At 61.3% G+C, this 14385-nt stretch overlaps 2 protein-coding genes across 8 annotated transcripts in view; both read left to right on the top strand.

The window, feature by feature from the left end:
- The window catches only part of CACNA1S (calcium voltage-gated channel subunit alpha1 S), a 47676-nt gene extending 39770 nt beyond the window's left edge, over positions 1 to 7906 (top strand). For all 3 annotated transcript variants that reach the window (XM_039565489.1, XM_039565487.1, XM_039565488.1), the window contains 11 exons: positions 282 to 409; positions 823 to 919; positions 2263 to 2365; positions 3182 to 3283; positions 3403 to 3527; positions 4538 to 4666; positions 5293 to 5492; positions 5941 to 6005; positions 6411 to 6505; positions 7083 to 7199; positions 7431 to 7906. In XM_039565489.1, coding sequence (XP_039421423.1) covers positions 282 to 409; positions 823 to 919; positions 2263 to 2365; positions 3182 to 3283; positions 3403 to 3527; positions 4538 to 4666; positions 5293 to 5492; positions 5941 to 6005; positions 6411 to 6505; positions 7083 to 7199; positions 7431 to 7691 — 1422 coding nt within the window. In that variant the 3' untranslated portion in view covers positions 7692 to 7906. The remainder of the gene's footprint in view (positions 1 to 281; positions 410 to 822; positions 920 to 2262; positions 2366 to 3181; positions 3284 to 3402; positions 3528 to 4537; positions 4667 to 5292; positions 5493 to 5940; positions 6006 to 6410; positions 6506 to 7082; positions 7200 to 7430) is intronic.
- Positions 7907 to 10817: 2911 nt separating this feature from the next.
- Positions 10818 to 14385, top strand: part of KIF21B (kinesin family member 21B) — a 47936-nt gene continuing 44368 nt past the window's right edge. For all 5 annotated transcript variants that reach the window (XR_005603657.1, XM_039565286.1, XM_039565289.1 and 2 more), the window contains exon 1: positions 10818 to 10895. Coding sequence is in view for 4 of the 5 variants with exons in the window: in XM_039565286.1 (XP_039421220.1) it covers positions 10858 to 10895 (38 nt within the window). In the remaining variant the exon portion in view is untranslated. The remainder of the gene's footprint in view (positions 10896 to 14385) is intronic.

Genomic DNA, 14385 nt, shown 5'->3' on the forward strand with positions numbered 1-14385 from the left:
CTTTTAGTTTCTTCCCACAGCCTCCGTGTGCTGCCTTCCAGATGTTTGTGTTGGCCTTTGCCAGGGTGGAGAGGGACAAGATGCCGATGTGCCTGTCCTTTCACAAGCCCTGCTTGAGCAGGGGGTTCCTCTCTGCATGGGAAGACCCTCCCCCAGCATCCCCTGATTCCAGGAGGTCCCAAGCCCCTTCTGCTCCAGAACACATCCTCCCATGTTTTCGTGCTGCTGCCTGGGTCTCTCTCCCCTAACTGGGTCCTTCCCATCCATTCCTCTGCCCTCAGATCATTAACCTCTTTGTGGCTGTCATCATGGACAACTTTGACTACCTGACACGGGACTGGTCCATCCTCGGGCCGCATCACCTGGATGAGTTCAAACGGATCTGGGCTGAGTACGACCCCGAGGCCAAGTGAGTGTCAGTGGGTGAGCAAGGAGAGGGTGTTCCATGGAGTGGGAAACCTGCATGGCAGGGTAGGCTGTGGCACTGCCTGCGAGTTAGGTTCCACCATCTCAGAGGTGGATGTGGGCTTGCCAGAGTTGGTCCAGATCTGATAAAAGCCATCGGGATATTTGGGAACATAAGACTTTCAGTTCCCTCTTCATCCAGCTGTGGTGAGGCCGCCAGCTCTTCCCATGCCACTGCACACCTCTCCCTCCTCCCTGGAGCCAAAGGGAGCAGCTGCTTTCCCCAGGGGGAGCACAGGGAAGAGCAGGGATTTGCCCAGTGCAGAAGCATGGGGGAGATCCCGGGGATGAGCTCCCAGAGCACCTCCCCAAGCCATCGTTAAGCAGATCTGCTGAGCTGGTGTGTTCCCTCTGCAGGGGCAGAATCAAACACTTGGATGTGGTGACTCTGCTGAGGCGTATCCAACCTCCCCTGGGCTTTGGGAAGTTCTGCCCACACCGTGTAGCTTGTAAGGTAAGAGCCAAGGGGGTGACAAGGTGTGTGAGCACAGGGACACCTTCTCCAAGCTGTCACTGTGTCCTTGCGGGAGGCTGAGAGTGACACTCAGCCAGCTTCCCAGTGCCATGGCTTACACTCTGCCCTGACCTCTCCTTTTTAGTGAAGGGGTGTATTCGGGGGGCAAGGAGAGGTGCTGCTGATGTGGTTCAGGCTCCTGAAGATCAGAACTTACCTGTGCTCACCTCCTGCCTCAAAGGTGTGGCACTGAAGGGCTGGCTCTGCCCGCAGCGCTCCGTGCAGGGGAGTGCCAGGCCTCCCCTGTGCAGCTGGTGCAGGAGGGCAGTGCAGGGCCTGAGCGTGTGGCCATGTCAGCTGGGCTGCAGAGCTTGGTGCTTAGGGAGCAGGAAACCCCAACGTTCTTGGCAGAAATACACTTTTCCTGGCTCAGCTCCTTCTGAACAAATCCAGGGTGTGTGCGAGGCTTGTGTGTAACTTGCATGGGCAGGAGCTCAGGCACTGGTGCCACCCCTCCTGGTTTTGGGCAAACACATCGGGAAATTTGATCCCCGGATTCCTCACAGCAGCCTGGAGCGTGTTTTGGAGTGGGGAGCACAAAACAAAATGATTCCTGTCTCTCTGGAAGCAGCTGGGGGGATTCAGCCTGCAGAAAGAGGGGGCTCAGAGGGGACCTTCTTGCTCTCTACAGCTCCCTGACAGGAGGCTGAAGCCAAGTGGGAGTCGGTCTCTACTCTCAAGTAACAAGTGACAGTACAAGAGGAAACAGTCTCAAGTTGCAGGATGAGAGGTTTAGGATGGATACTAGGGAAAATTTTTTCGCCGAAAGATTGGTTAGGCTCGGGGACAGGCGGTCCAGGGCAGCTGTGGGTCACCCTGGAGGGATTTAAAAGCTGTGTGGGTGTGGCACTTGTGTACATGGTATTTCTGGTGGCCTTGGCAGTGCTGGGGGAACCTGATGATCTTACAGATCTTTTCCAACCTAAATTCTGTGATTCTGTCCACCTGGGGCTGCAGCAGGCTGCTGGGCTCCATGAAGCTGTCGACCTGGCCAAACAACAATTGTGTGATTCCATGATTTTCTCCCATGGCACCCATGCCCCTATAGGTTATTTCCCCTGGCTCTACCCATCCCTTGCCCTGGTTCAGCTGGCTGGGACAAGGGATGTCCCTGCCTCTGGCAGTTGTGGTAGCAGGGGTGGTGCAGAGCCCCTGGGCCAGGGCAGGTAGGGCTGGGAGAGCTCCATGCCCTGAGCAGAGCCTCTGGCCAAGACAGGCCCTGAGTCTGGGGGCTGCCAGCCTCCTCTGCCGCCTGGGGTCACAGGTGCTGGTTTGCTGTGCAGCGTCTGGTGTGCATGAACATGCCCCTGAACAGCGACGGCACCGTCACCTTCAACGCCACCCTCTTTGCGCTGGTGAGGACGGCCCTCAAGATCAAGACAGAAGGTAAGCAGTGATCTTGTCTGCCTCTACAGCCTGACAGGGACCTTCCTTGTGGTGCCGGGTGCGGGTTCCACACCCCTGGCAGGGATCTCAGGGCACTTGTCTGTGGGATCAGAGCCTCGGGACAAACCCTCAGCTCTGTGTTCATTGCCCATCTCTTGGCACCAGAGCCCTGGGTGTGGGCATTGCACTGCTCAGGCTGAGCCTGGAGGATGGTTTTAGCTGAAGGCCCACGTGTTGCAGCCCCGAGGAGTGAACCAGTGCCACCCTGAACAGCTTGGGAGTGGGGCTCCTCCAGCTCCCATCCTCTGAACTGAGCTGTGCTGGGGAGGAGTTGCTTTCACCCCTTCCTTGCCAGCAGCACAGTTTGCTGAGCCTTGCTGTGGGAAGGTGTCCCACCAGCTTGTTCCTGTGCCTGTGGGCTGTGCCTGTGCCATGAGCAGCTCTGGGCTGTGGCAGGAGCCGAGGCCAGGCAGTGGTGAGCTGCTGGGATCAGCATCTTCCAGCAGTGTGGCATGGTGCATCCCTCTGGCTGGGGTGAGAACATGGCAGCCTGGGAGAAGCCCAGGAGATCTTGGGGATAGACTGGGATTTCAGGAATGATGAACCCTGTGGGAGCATCAAAGGGGAGGTCAAAATCTGTCAAGTATTTTGGCTAAAATCAAAGCCTCTGTCTTACTAAGCTCATTTTTGTTGGGTGGGGAGACAGAGAGGAGCTGCCACACCCTCGAGGAGGTTGGCCAGGTGTTCACATGCTTTGTCTTCACTCCTGTTCACGTCCCTGGGAATGAACTGCTCTGTCCTGCTCGCTTTCCTCAGGTAATTTTGAACAGGCCAATGAGGAGCTCAGAGCTATTATCAAAAAAATCTGGAAGCGAACAAGTATGAAGCTTTTGGACCAGGTTATCCCACCTATTGGAGGTATGTCACCAGGTGGCACTTCCCAGAGGGACAGAGCCACTCCTGGTCAGGGTCTCGCTGCTCCAGCCACTTGGGGTCCTGTGACAGGCAGAATCATCATGTTGGTTTCCTCCCTCCAGATGATGAGGTGACAGTGGGCAAATTCTATGCTACTTTCCTGATCCAAGAGCATTTCAGAAAGTTCATGAAGCGCCAGGAAGAATATTACGGGTACCGGCCCAAGAAAAACCCTGTGGAGATCCAGGTTGGTGTGTGGGTGGTGCCAGAGGGATGATTCCTCCTGGAGGCAGGCAAGGAATTCTGCAGGTCAGGGAAGAGGCTCCCCCAGCCTGGGGAAGTCCAGGGTGACTCAGAGAGTGGCAGAGACCCCTGTGCCTCAGGCCTCTGGAAGTGAGGTGAGCCCCAGGTAAACCAACACTGAACTGGCCATGAGACCCCAGCGCTGAGCGTGACCTCAGTGTCCAGGGTGCAGGTGGCTCAGAAAGCAGAAGAGGGTTTTGACTCTCTGCTCCACTGACTCCAGTTGTAGAGAGGGCTTGGCAGGATCTGGTGCCTCACCAAGGAGTTTTCAGACCTGGAAACTCCCACCACAGATGACTGTCTGTGCCAAATGCTGCCCATCCAAGCCCTTACCCACCTGCTCTGCTCTAATCCCAGGGCCTTCTCCCTCTTCTCCCCTTAGCAGTGTCTGGATAGCTCCGTGTGCCTGGTGGTCTCTGTTCTCTCAGCCTCGTGGAGCATCAGGTGGAGGGGAGTCAATGTGGCTGGCTTTGAGTGGGACCACAGAGACGCCTGCGCAGCAGGCCTGAGGGGTGCTGGTGGAGGATTTCTGTGCCTGGCCAGAAGGATGGGATGCCCCTAGACTCTCCTGACTTTATAGGGAGGAAATCACCTGTAGAGATAAAAGACCAGGCCCCAAAGGTGCAAAGCAAGGAAAAGAGCCAGGTCCCAGATCAGGACAGAGGCCCAGCCTGCCCTCAGCTGTCACCAGCCTGACCCTCTGCCAGGCTGCCCCTGGCATTCCCTTTTGTGGGACAGCCTGAGCCCAGAAGCTGTGGGGCGGCTGTGGGACAGCCTGAGCCCAGAAGCACTTCCACCAAGCACAGAGCCAGCTGCAGGGTGTGAGCCCTGGCCTGTCCTTGGTAGGACACCTGGCAAGGTGAGCAGGCCTTGTCATGTTTCCTTTTCCCAAGACCAAGGTGAGAGGGGTGGTGGGGCACAGCCACATCAGCCCTGCCTTCCTGTCCCCTCCAGGCTGGGCTGAGGAGCATTGAAGAAGAAGCTGCTCCTGAAATCCATCGGGCCATTTCTGGGGACTTGACTGCTGAGGAGGAGCTGGAAAGAGCCATGGTGGAGGCTGCCATGGAGGAAGGGATATACAGGGTGAGTTCAGCCCTCAGGGTGGTTTGGTGGTCCCACCCAGCCCTGATTTCAGAGTGGTGCTGGTGGGTCAGCTTGGCTACTAGCACTGGGGGGCAGTCTGCAAGGATGATCAGCACCTCTTTCTGTGAGCATCAGGACATCCTGGTTGTGTCATCTTGGGCAAGCTGCTCTCTGCCTCGGTCTCCCCTCTGTGAAAGGACCCAGCCCATGTGCCTGGCAGAGTTGTACTGGATGTTTACCTGCTGGTTTGGAGGTTCCCACTCACACCTTCTGCCAGGCTAAGGCAGGACAGCTCTGGTGTCACAGGAGCTGATTCACTGCCCACTCCTTGGGAGTCTCAGACACAGCCTGGGCAGCTGTGGAGTTGCAGATTTGCACATCTTTCTGTGTCCAGAGGTGCCACCACCTCAGGCTGTCCCACAGAGGTGACAGGATTTGTCATGGGCTGGCTTATCCCAGTGCTGTTGCATGGCCATCGACCCTCAGTGCCTCAGTTTTCCCACCTGGGCAATGAGGCTTTTGGGTCTGCAAGGCCTGAGCAGAGCAATCGCTGTTCTGACATGGGAATGGTCCCAGAGCAGCCTGCAGCTCCAGGCTTCCGCTGATGCCCTCCCTGTTGGTTGCAGAGGACAGGTGGCTTGTTTGGCCAGGTCGACAGCTTCATGGAGCCCAGCAGCCCGCTGCAGCCCCAGGTGGCCAGCCAGAGGCCCCTGCAGTTCACTGAGGTGGGCAATGAGGATCTCGACTCTCCCGTGTTCCTTGATGACTTCCCCCAGGAAGGCAACACCAACATCAACAATGCCAACAGCAGCAGCTGGCTGGAGGGGTAAGGGCAGTCAGCCTCAGTGCATGGGCAAAGAGGGGCAGTGCTGGCCGTGCCACACTGCCCTGGGCTGTCCTGGCAGCTGGCTGCACCCTGGCCTACCCAGGGGCTCCCATCCCATCACCCCTTCATCTCAGTGCCATGAGGATGGAGGTGGACAGCAGGGCTCCAGGGACTGCAGGAACCATCCCTCCCCCTTACCTGCCAATGTCTGAGGGCCAAGGCCCAGGCTGGGGCCACCAGCACATGCCTGGGCACAGGCAGAAGGGACAAAGATTACCAGTGTGCTTGGTCCTGCTTCTTGGGGTCTCCACCCTGTTCATCCATTCCAGTTGTCCCTACAGGTCTGTCCCCCCAGGGTGGAGAAGGTGGGGAGGGCTGCACCCCCAGGGGGAGCTGGGCTCAGTGCGTGGGCCCTGCTCAGGCTGACCCACCTGCCTGCCCTTGCCAGGGTGCAGTATGAGGATGAGGTGCTGAGGAAGACGGTACCAGCAGCACGCAGGCGCCCAGCGTGGGGTGAGTCTGGCTTCGTTGTTCTTCTGCAGGACTGGGACCAGCCCAGGGGCCAGGGCAGGGGGACGGGTCTGATGTGGATGGGTGGAAGGAGGAGATGCAGGCCCCAGTAAGCTGGAGGTTTGCTGAGAGCACTGAGCACATCAGGACCTCTCTGGAGAGCTCCAGGAGACTCTTCTCCTCCTTCTACCGTTTGGGGAGATGGAACACGGAGACAGTGCCTCAGGCTGGGGGAGCACTGGCCATCCCAGGGCAGCAGGGCCACAAGACCTCCTCAGACAGGGACTTTGGGTGCTGCTGAACTTCTAAATCCTTTGTTTCCCCCAGTCTAGCGAGCCCATTCCCATCTCTGGCAGTGGTGTCCTTGCTCTTGTACCCATCTAATGTCCCTACCTTTCCCTCCCACAGAGCACAGCCGCCCCATACCCATGGAGAGGCTGAGCAGGAGGCGAGGGGCCACCTCTGCGGGTCCCTCATCACCAGGGCCACTCCTCCCCCAGCAGGTAAAAGGGTCAGTGCATGTCCAGAGGGGATGTGTAATGTGGGGGACACGGGGGAACCTCCCTCCTATCCTGGGAAAGGCTGTCACAGCTGTGCTGGGACAGAGCCACACTCCAGGGCTCACTGTGTGAATCCAGCCTTGCCAGAGCTTTTCCCTTGGATCAGCCTGGAGATGGAGCTGGGCTCCCACCCCACTGCTGTAGCAGTACTGGGGAGCTCCTGGAAGCTGGAACAGCTGCAAGCACATTCCTCTGGCTCCCCATCAGCCTCCAGAACCAGGGCAGGCAGAAGGGGCGCATCGGATTTGCCCCCATGCTCCCTTTGCTGGGCACAGTGCCTCATGCCCAGCACGTGCCAGGGCAGGGGGCTGGGGCTGGTTCCCAGCTCTCTGTTCACATGGCCCTGCTGGTCCCATTTTGGGGGTGCCCTGGACCCAGGAGCTCCAGCAGGATGGCATTGCCTGTCCAGGCCCTGGACAGGGACAGGGGACAGAACCTGCAGCCCCCACACTAACATGGGAGAGATCTTCCCTGGGCAGTGTCCCAGCCCAGGTTGCAGCTCTGTGCTACTCTCACCCAGCTGCCCACAGAGGATGGCACTGTGACAGGAACAGCATCCAGCTCAAGGTTCCAGCAGGGAGAAACTGGTCAGCCAGGAACATCCTCCACCCCAGCCATCACCTTCCTCATTCAGGAGGTAAGGCAAGGGCACAGCCTGGCAGAGGGAACAGCAGGGATGAGACAGGAAGTTCCAGGGATACCATGCTTATGCCATGATGGGAGACTGGGGGGCAAAGCTTAGCTGCAAGGGCAAGCAGCAGGTATGTGCCAGCCCTGAGGGCAGAAGGGCGGAGAAGAGGGTGGGTGCCTGCAGCCAGGGCAGCTCCCCAGGCTGAGCACCCAGGCTGTGCTCTCCTCTTCTGCACAGGCTCTGATCTCCGGAGGCCTCGAGGCTCTGGCCTGTGACTCATCATTTGTAGCAGTGACCAGGGACGAGATGGCGGCCAGCAGCCAGCTGGAGATGGATGAAGTGGAGAAAGCAGCCGTGGAGCTGCTAAAGGGAAGAGAAGCACTGCAGGGCACAAAAACTCGCTCTGCCCCACTGGACACCTCAGCCGTGCTGCCAGGCAGCTCCCCAGGGCTCGGTGCAGCCCCCTCCCAAAAGACTGTCGCTGCCACTCGCCTGTGAGCTGCCCGCTGCAATAGCCCAGCGTCCTGTCACAGGGGGTGCTGGAGCAGAGCCACACTGTTCCCTGCTGCTGCCTGTGGTCCTGAGGTCCTCTGGCCAGCTGTGGCATTATTTTTGGGACAGGTCTCTGGGATGCTGGTGCAGAACAGGACAGTGCTGTTCCAGCGGGGTCTTGCAAGAGCTGGACAGGTCATTAAAGTGTTCCTGCTGTGTGACTCTGGATCCCCCTCCCCTCCTTCCTCTGCTGCCCTGCCTGCACAGCCAGTGGAGGGGGTTGCAAATGCGAGACCACGTGTAACCAGAGCTGGCAGAGATTCACGTGGCAGCCTCCAGTCCAGTCATTTTGAGGTTGCCAAGCTCTGGGGGTCTCCTGATATCCCAGCACTGGACCCTGCATCCTCATATCTCTGCTGGAGCCTGCAGCCTCCTGCCTGCAGCCAACTCTGGCCTGTGAGGGGGAGATGTGCCAAGGGCTGGGCAGCAAAATGGGGCCTGGGGGCTTCTTGGCTCCTTGTCCCAGCTGTGTATGAACCTGGGTATGGGGCAGAGGTGTGAAAGCACGTTCAGGCTGGGGCAGCAGCCCTGGGGGCTGGCCAAGAGGAGAGTTGGACACTGTGATGCCATTTCTGCCCCTTCCACTATTTCCACACTGTGCTCTTGGGGTCAGGCATCCATCCCAGTCTCTGGGAAGGTTCAGCCCATGATGTCCATCCCCACAGCTCAGCGGGGCACGGGCCAGGAGAGTGCGGAGCTGTTCCTGCAGCACTCCCAGCACTGCCTGCGCTGGTGCTGAGCAGCAGCCGAGGTTATTCCTCTCGGGGCTGCCCAGGCGTTGTGTTAGAGATCACAGTGCCCCCATGGGATCTGGGTGCTGAGCACTGGGGCAGCCCCATCTCCCAGCCCAGCTCTTTGGTGGGATCTGGCTCCCGAGGGCCCCTGGCCCAGCCTGACTGGGAACTGGGGGACTCTTGAGCACCTAATATATATTAAAATGCGGAGAGTGGATGGGTCCCAGGGGAGGAGCAGATCAATGAGCCAGCCTGCTCCCCAGCATGGCTTTTATTAACTCAGTCTGAGTTCCAGCTGCAGCCTGAGCACCAGAGCCAGCCTGGTGCCTGGCCATGGCAGTGCAGCTTCCACTACAGCACGCAGCCAGCAGAGATGGATGCTGTGGGGGAAACTGCTGCATCCCTTCCTCTTGCTTCTTTGCCCTGGGGCAGGACCTGCACCCTTTCACACCCATACCCTCACACCCACTGCTGATGGAGGTGCATGGGGGTTGGCACTTCGACTCTGGCAGCTGCTCTGCCAGGGGATGTCAAGGGCATGTTATGGGGTGAGGGGTCGTGGTCTCCTGGTGGGTTTAGGGAGGTGCAGGACTGTGTGTGTCACTTGCCAAGACAAGTGAGTGCTCACTGGAGACTAAACATGAAGGGTGACACTATGGTGGGGACAATCCCACTGTGGTGGGGCCTCTGCACCCTCTCCTGGGGCTGCACAGTGGATGATTTGCTCCATCTCATGTGGTGTGTGTGGTGTGTCTCAAGGTGATTCTAGCTGGACTGGGGGACAGATGTGATTTGTGGTACAGCTGGCACATGGGTGGGAATAGGAAGAGAGCAACATCACGGCACAGTCACTGCCCCTCTCTGCCTAGAGCTTCAGTGGGGAAGAGTCCAGCCTCAGGAAAACCAGCAGCTCAGGGTGGGAACTGCACCATGGACCAGGTGTCCTTGCAAATATGGGACAAAGAAAGAGGAACATTAGCTCCTCACATCCTTGCAGGAAGACAGGCAGGCCATGTCCTGCTCATCCCCATGATTTTGTACCACATACGGTGCCCTGGGACTTACCCATCCCAGCAGAACTGAGGAGCTCCTGCGGGATGCAGAGTCCTGTGTGCACGTGGCCCGTGGTCCTGGCACCTTGGGAGGAGCACGAGTGGATGGGGTAAAGGGCCAGTGCTGCTGAGGTGAAGGTACCAGACTCCAGAACAGAGGGCAGGCGCTGGGCTCTGGGCCAAGCGCAGCACTGCCTCACTGGCTGTTGGCCACCAGTGCTGGAATGTCCTGGCTATCCTTCTCCCAGGGTACAGCCTGGACTCCTCAAAAGAAACCTCTGTGTGCCTCAGTTTGCCCTCACGCTCCATTGCTCTTTGCCCTGACATTGACACCAACCTGCAGAGCTCAGAGTCCCCTGTAGGTCCCACAGCTGCTGGAAGATGCTTTCTCCTGCTGAGCCAGGGCCTGTCTGCATCAGGCTGCCATCAGCCCCGGCAACGCGAATGCAGCTCAGGAAAGCCGTAAGCTCCTTCAGCTCCCCAGTGCTTGCCCGTCTCCAGTCCTGCTCCCTGATGGCCTCTGGATGTGTCTCCCTCACCAGCCTCCCAGGACCAGCTCCTAGGATGGAGCCAATGGCCCTGTGGGCACGGCTCTGTGGGCAGTGCCCTGAGCTGTGTGGGACCCCAGCCCCGCAGTACAAACTGTGCACGCTGGAGAGCCGTACTGGCACCTGGCCACCATCCTGCCGTGCCACCGGCCCCATGCCCTGTCCTCTTAGGAATGACCCTCACCACAGCCTTGCACAGCCCAGACGGTTACCAGACCCCCGGCCCAGGGGCTCTGTCCGGAGCACTGAGCTCACCCCCGCCCTGCTTTGTATCCTGCTGCTCCATGGTGCCACCCCCAACACCACACAGAGGGGACGGGATCCAGCGGAGCCAAGGAGGTGTCTGAGTAATGCCAACCACGGGGAAACACGCCATTCGGTACAGCCCGGAACAGCCCTCAGTACAGCCCCGGTACAGCTCCGGTAAATCCCAGAAGAGCCCGGAGCAGCGCAGGCGGCGGTGGGGCCGCGGGCCTGGCAGGGGGCAGCACGGAATGACGAGTGTGAGTGAGCGTGAGTGAGTGCGAGTGCCAGCTGTGTCCGTGTGTCCGTGTGTCCGTGTGTCCGTGTGTCCGTGTGTCCGTGTGTCCGTGCGCGAGCCTCCCCCCTCCGAGCGCGATCCCGCTCCCTCCTCCCCGTGCCCGCGCTCCGGCTCTGGGGGCGAGGCCTGGCCCGGCCCCGCCCCGCACCTGGCCCGGCCCCGCCCCGCCCGCGGCCCCGCCCCTCCCGCCCCGCGGATGCTCCGGGGCAGCGGCGGCCGCGGTGCCGGCGCGGGGCCATGGCGGCCCCGGACAGCTGCGTGAAGGTGGCCGTGAGGTGAGCGCGGGGATCGCTGCTTCCGGCGGGGGAGGGCCGAGCGTCCTGGGGGGGGCGCGCACGGAGCGCGGTGCGCCCGGGACCGATGCCGAAAGGCGGGGCGGGCGCTGCAGCTGCGGGTGCGAGCGGGGGTTGGTGGGTGCCCGCTCGGCTCTGAGCCCCCCCAGGGCAGTGAGACCCCGCCGAGCCGGTCTCTGCCGCACCCCCCGCGCCCTCCACCGCTCTCCTCCCCACCCCCCGCTCCCCGCCGTTTCGGGATGTGTCCCCCCTCTCCCCACCGGCTCCGGCGCCGCGCAGCCCCGCACTGCTCTCCCTCCACCCACCCCCACCGCCCGCCATCCCCCGTGGCCGGCGGAGGGCGAGGCCGGGAGCCCCCGGCTTCTCCACCTGCAGAGCCGGCTGGCGCCCAGCCTGGGCAGTTCCCGGCTGCTGCGCGGGTGGCTTTGGCCGTCCGAAGTGTCACCAGGATGCCGGCGGTTGTGGGGGCTCCCTGCCCGCCCCCCCCCCCCCCGCTGGGTGGTGGGGAAACGATGCGGTATCTCGGTGTCCTTTGTGCTGGGAACAATGCGCCTGCAGACCCGCACCTCACAGAGGAGCTGCTGGCTGCCTCTGAGCCCGCCGGGGCTCGGGGGGCTGCGGGAGCTCGGGGGGCGTGGGCCGGGCGAGGCCGAGCCCCGCAGGAACGGGTGACACCCCCCAGTGTCACCCTCGTCTTTGTGAGCGCCATGCCCGGGCCGGTGCGCGCCGTACGGGCGGAGGGGCTCTGCCGCTCCCTGCCCCTCGGGAGGAAGGAGTCCCCGGGGAAGGAGGGGATCTGAATCCCACGGAGCGGGATTCCGGCAATTGCGGATTCCGGCAATGCCGGACCCTGCCCGGGCCGGGACCCTGTCGCGGCAGAGCCGCCGTCACGCGGGGGAAGGGACCGGCCGGTCCCCGCTCACCCCGTGCCTGTGCCGGGGCAGTCGCATCTGCCGCGCCCGTGGCGTGGGAGCGGATCGGACCCCGCGGGAGCCCGGCCCCGCAGCCCGTCCCACCCGGCCGGGCACGCCGTGCCTCCCCCCGTCTGTCCCCTGTGCCCCCGGCACGGGCAGGAGAGGGCTGGTGGCTGCGGGGACTGCGCGGGGCTCGGAGGGCACTGCCCGCGCCCTGCCTGGTCGGAGCGGGAGCACAAAAGATGCTGCTGGTGCAGCGGCAGTGATGGAGGGAGAGCGGGTGGGTGTGGGGCTGTGTGTGCGTGTGCACGCCGATGTGCAGGGCTGTGTGCGTGTGCACGCGTGTGTGCACCACCACACCTCCCGGCCCCCCTGCCCTTCCAGTCCGCTCGCCCTGGGAGCAGCCGGAGGGGATTTTTTTGCCATTCTCCTCTCGAGAGGCCGAGGGTCGAGGCCGGGCTTTGGCTGTGAAGGATGGGGGAGCTGCAGGAGTGACGGCAGCTCCTGCTGCGGCTGCTGCTGGGGTGCCTGCACAGGGGCAGGGAGGGCTGTGCCAAGATCGAGTGGCTGTGCCAGGACACTGACCTGGGAATCGAGTTAATGCCGTCGCTGGGGGTGGAGATTTCCTCCTGGCCAGACTCTTCCCGTCTCCATCCTGCATTCTCTCGAGATGATGCCTTTTAACATCATCCTGGAGATGGGGTGGGTGCCCCGCGGGATGGCGGCTGTGGAGTCGTTTCTGCTGGGCTCTCCTAATCCCTCAGGTCCCTTCCGGCAGTGGGGTCCTGGGCTGGCTGGTGCTGGGGCAGGGGATCGCAGCCGGGAGGCGACTGGGGTATGCAGCATTGCAGTGGGGCTGGAGTGGTCATGGTGAGGAACCAGGGAGGGGGGAGAGGTCCAACCCTCTTCCACCCCTCCCTTGAGGGAGTGAGCCAACATCCCGCTCAGTGCAGCTGGTGAGAGCTGGGCAGATGGGGGGATGTGGTGGTGGAGGTGAGTCGGGAGGACAAAGGAGCAAGGCTGGGAACAAGGAGGCTGCAAAACAAAGCCGTCAGGTCGCCGTGCAGCAAGGTGGCTCTGATGCTGAGCTGAGTGTGCAAGGGCTGAACTGTTCTCCCTGCAGACCACCCACCTTTTCTGCCACAGCAGCCCCGGGGGGCTGGGGCTGGATCCCCTCCTGTCCTGGACTTGGAGCAGAGCGAGGTTTTCCTTTGTCGGTGCTGGTGACACCCTGCTGGTGGAGCAGCCAGGCTGCAGGATTCTCTAAGACCCTTGAAGTAAACCTGCCCCAGATCCCACCTCTCTCAGCCATCAGAGCATGGGGGGGATTGAATGTTTCTGGGATGCAGCAGGACACGGATCAAAGCTCCCCCTTTGTCCCTTGTTAATAACATGAATGGGCCAGCTGTGCTGTTTCTTTGGGGTCTCTGTGTCTGTGCTGCTGGTGGGAGCAAGGTGGGACCTGGGGAAGAGCCAAGGACACTGGGAAGTGTTGGTGGACACTGGGTGGTGTTGGTGGAATGCACTGTTATTTGCTGGGGTCAAACAGCTGGGGATGATCCAGCTGATGTCAAGAGGTGCCAGAGCCATCAGGACCCATCTCTGTGGTCCCACAGAGCCCTTAGGGTGGGAGGAGTAGGGACAGTTGAACAGAGATGCTGGATCTGTGTGCCCCAGTTCCTGCTGATTGTCTTGGTGTGGCAGGGGAAGGCAGGAGCGATGCTGTGGTGTTTCACTCTCAGCCTTACAGGCTCCCATCTTCTCCTCGAGGCCCTCATCTGCCCCATTTGTGCTGGGCTCCAAAGAACCCGGGTGCTGAGCCCCCAGTTGTGCTGCGGTGACATTATTTAGGCTTCCCACGTGCTGGGAGGGAAATGGCCGGTACCTGCGGCAGCGCTGCTGTCAGCAGAAGGAAATGCAGGCCCAGCAGCTCCTCCTGGCCCAGGGGCTGATTTGTTCCTATACCTTGTACCTGCAGCTCAGACCTGCACTGTCTGCAAGGGCAGGGCTGGATCCTGCCCCGGCCCTTGCCCTCCCTGCCAGCAGGGTCTGCCTTTGCTTGCCCCTTACCCCCAAGTGTGGCTTGTGGCTCCACGGGCGGGGAAGGACCGGCAGGGCCGAGCTGGCACCGCAGTCAGGCCGTGCCCGCGTGCCCTGCGCCAGGGCAGCGGCCTCAGCAGGAAGCTGCGTCCTGCCAGAATGGTGCTGAGCAGGGCCTGGGGGCCACCCCTCCTCAGACAGCAGCCGCTGCTTCCTTCTTGGAGGTGACCTTCAAGCGGGTGGCTGCAATGCAGCCAGCGCCGCAGCTCCCCACTCCTGCCCTCTGTCTAGGAGCACAGCCTTGGTTTGAGGCTTGGGACAGAAATTTGAGGTTTGTGCCTTGAGGCTCGGCAGCCCCTCTCCCCACAGCCCCCTCCAAGACTGCAGACAGGTGCTGCAGCTCCTGCAGCCACAGTGAGCCGGGGAGTGCGACTCGCTGTGCTGGCTGCAGGAAGCAGAGCTCAGCCCAGTAGTTTTGCAGTGTCAGGAAGGGCTGATGGCATGTATTGACCCCAGAA

This window comes from Corvus cornix, chromosome 26 (assembly GCF_000738735.6).
Source record: "Corvus cornix cornix isolate S_Up_H32 chromosome 26, ASM73873v5, whole genome shotgun sequence".
In the NCBI taxonomy this organism is placed as follows: Eukaryota; Metazoa; Chordata; class Aves; order Passeriformes; family Corvidae; genus Corvus; species Corvus cornix.